We start from the raw sequence: 2640 nt of genomic DNA, 5'->3' as shown, positions 1-2640 counted from the left end.
TCTTATGATGATGGAAGAGCTCTGTGGGAACAACATTTGTGCAATCCCTAAACAATCGATTGCATGAGATCTTCCATCAAATGTTAGGGTAAGAGTACTGCTCTTTCCTGCAGACTAACCGCTCAGATTTGTCTGCACTAGTTCATTTCAAGGCGCAGAGGGAACATAGGTGTAGAAAAGGTGTTACTTGGAAGAATAAAGGAACGAATACAACCCAAAACATGAAGCCCAAATCAATGTTAGAGCAATTTTACAAACACTGTCATTTCAGCTCGATGGGTCCTTATTCATTTTTTTGTAAACGTTGTGAGTTACGATTAAAAAAGAAATTGTTTCAATTGTTTGCATCTGTAAACTGCAATTCTCCGTTTACACCCATTCACAGTCTGGTTTTGATGTGTCTTGTTTCGCTGGCAGTGGGTGGCAATAAGAAAGAAAATACTCTTACTTGTTCACGGCCCAGAGCAAGGTCCTTGTAGATTCAGGAAGTCCATTTGAACTATACATCGGATGGGGGAAAAGTTCCAGTCTGTGTCTCTCGCTCTTTCGCCCCAAGAAGTCAGACTAGTGACCTGCAGAGTATTTCATTCGTTTCTGTTTCTGCCTCTGGTTACAAAACCAGACTCTGACCACATTCTTTTTGAGGTCTAATTTCTCGGCGATGGCTGCGATTTTCTCGGATGATGGCCGGGGCTGGATGGCGAAGTAAGCTTCCAGAGACCTCTTCTCGGGGGCGGCGATGGATGTGCGCTTCCTCTTCTTGTCGGCGCCGTTGAAGAGCTCGGGTTTACTGAGCTTCTCCCGGTGGGACTTCTCGGCTTCTTCCAGCCACGCTTGCAGGATGGGCTTGAGGGCGATCATGTTGTTGTGGGACAGGGTGAGCGACTCGAACCTGCAGATGGTGCTCTGGCTGAGTGAGCCCACCCCGGGGATCTTCAGGTTGGCCAGGGCCGAGCCCACGTCCGCCTGGGTCACCCCCAGCTTGATCCTCCTCTGCTTGAAGCGCTCGGCAAAAGCCTCCAGGTCGCGGGGGTCGGCGTCCACCTCGCTCATGCAGCCCAGGCCCGGGTGCGAGGCGGCCAGGCCGTGGCCGTGAGCCGCCATGCTCATGGCCTGGTGCATGTGGTTGATGGCAGCCATGTGAGGGGGGCCGGGGGGCGGCGGAGACACCACGCTGCCGTCCGGAGCCGTGATGGTGGGCAAGCCCAGGCCGGGGGAGATGTGCTCCAGCAGCTCGCCCTCCAGGTTCTGGTGAGGCTGGTGTGGGTGCTGGTGGTGCTGGTGATGGTGATGGTGGTGGTGATGGTGGTGGTGATGAGGGGGAGGGTGGCTGATGGGCCCCGAGGACGAGCTGGAGCTGCACGGGATGCTGTTCATGTTGTGGTAGGTGGCGTCCGGCTTGAACGGCTGGTTCTTGCTGCTCTGAGCTCCAATCTCCACAGCCGCCAGAGCCTCTGCTCGGCCCACCAAACTTTCATCCAGCCCGCCGAATATATTGCTCTGCAATTGCAAATAGAATGCAGACATTCCTGTCAGCAGGGAATTCTCTCCACTCCAGGATTAAAACATTTCCAGAATGTTAAAAACACACACACACACACACACCACCCAAGTCATAAAAATTAATATGAAAGGCAAGGCAGTTTGAATACATAAGTTGAAAGTATCCGTGGTGTTGGGTGATTTGCTGTACAGACATGAAAAAAACATCAAGCAGAGAGGGTGAGGGGGCTGTCAAACTGTGCCTTTAAGCGGTGATTATGCAGATACATACCGGTGCTGTTGGCAGACACACTCGGCACATCGTCTCGGAGCTGCTGCTGCTGCCGCTGTTGCTGGACGGAGTGGAGGTCGAGTTGGCGGCAGACGAGGAGTGCAGGCTCGAGTACTTGGGCTCGGCCAGGTTGGAGGAGGGCGGCGGGGGCGGCGGCATGCCGAACGCCTGCTTCCCGTTCAGTGGCATCATCATCATCATCTTGCGGCGGCTCGCCTGCCGCGGGGCGCTGGCGGGGGGACGGGGAGCGGGGTTCCCGCTGCTGCTGCTGCTGCTGGCGGGCTGGCGCGCGGTGCAGGTTTGGAATGGGGCGCGGAGGTGAGCGAGTCTCGCGCCGCGAGCCCTGCTGCTGCTGCTGCTGCACACCTTGCTGGAGCAGGTAGCTCGTGGACAGACATGAAGGGAGTTTTTTTGGTTGCAGTGTGTGTGTGTGTGTGGATCTGTCTGTGTGTGTCAGTGTGTGCGTGTTGCTGTGGGCCGATGCTAAGCGCCGATTGGTCGCAACGCCGGCTCGGCTGCACGGGGCTCAAGAGGCGGGAAGGCGCTCTCGCTGCAGCCTGTCGCGCTCCCCACCTGGTGGGAAGCAGCAGAGAAGAAACAAGCCCCTCAGAGCCTGCACTCGGGAGAATCTCTCTCCATTAGCATGCCCCTGCAATGATACGCATGCGGGATGCTCTCCCTCCCTCCCTTCAAATTATCCACACGCGCACGATAGTTAGCAGCCCTAAATAAAGCTTGATGATTACCCCACACCAATTCTGTTTTCCCTGCAGAATTACCGACCTATAGATACCGTCACTGGATTATCAGCTCATAGATTTTTATCTCAAGGAACATCAGCCGCAGCATTCATGTTTTGTTTTTGG

The 2640-nt window shown here is 54.9% G+C and overlaps 1 protein-coding gene across 1 annotated transcript; it reads right to left on the bottom strand.

Moving 5' to 3' along the window:
- Positions 1-564: 564 nt before the first annotated feature.
- On the bottom strand, positions 565-1527 carry pou4f2 (POU class 4 homeobox 2). Its single transcript, XM_078210217.1, has one exon. The coding sequence runs from the start codon at positions 1525-1527 to the stop codon at positions 565-567; it is 963 nt and encodes a 320-aa protein (XP_078066343.1).
- Positions 1528-2640: the final 1113 nt, after the last annotated feature.

Source organism: Mustelus asterias, chromosome 1, assembly GCF_964213995.1.
Source record: "Mustelus asterias chromosome 1, sMusAst1.hap1.1, whole genome shotgun sequence".
Taxonomy (NCBI): domain Eukaryota; kingdom Metazoa; phylum Chordata; class Chondrichthyes; order Carcharhiniformes; family Triakidae; genus Mustelus; species Mustelus asterias.
The sequence above is the reverse complement of the archived record's forward strand: the minus strand, read 5'-3'. Positions and strand labels throughout refer to the sequence as shown.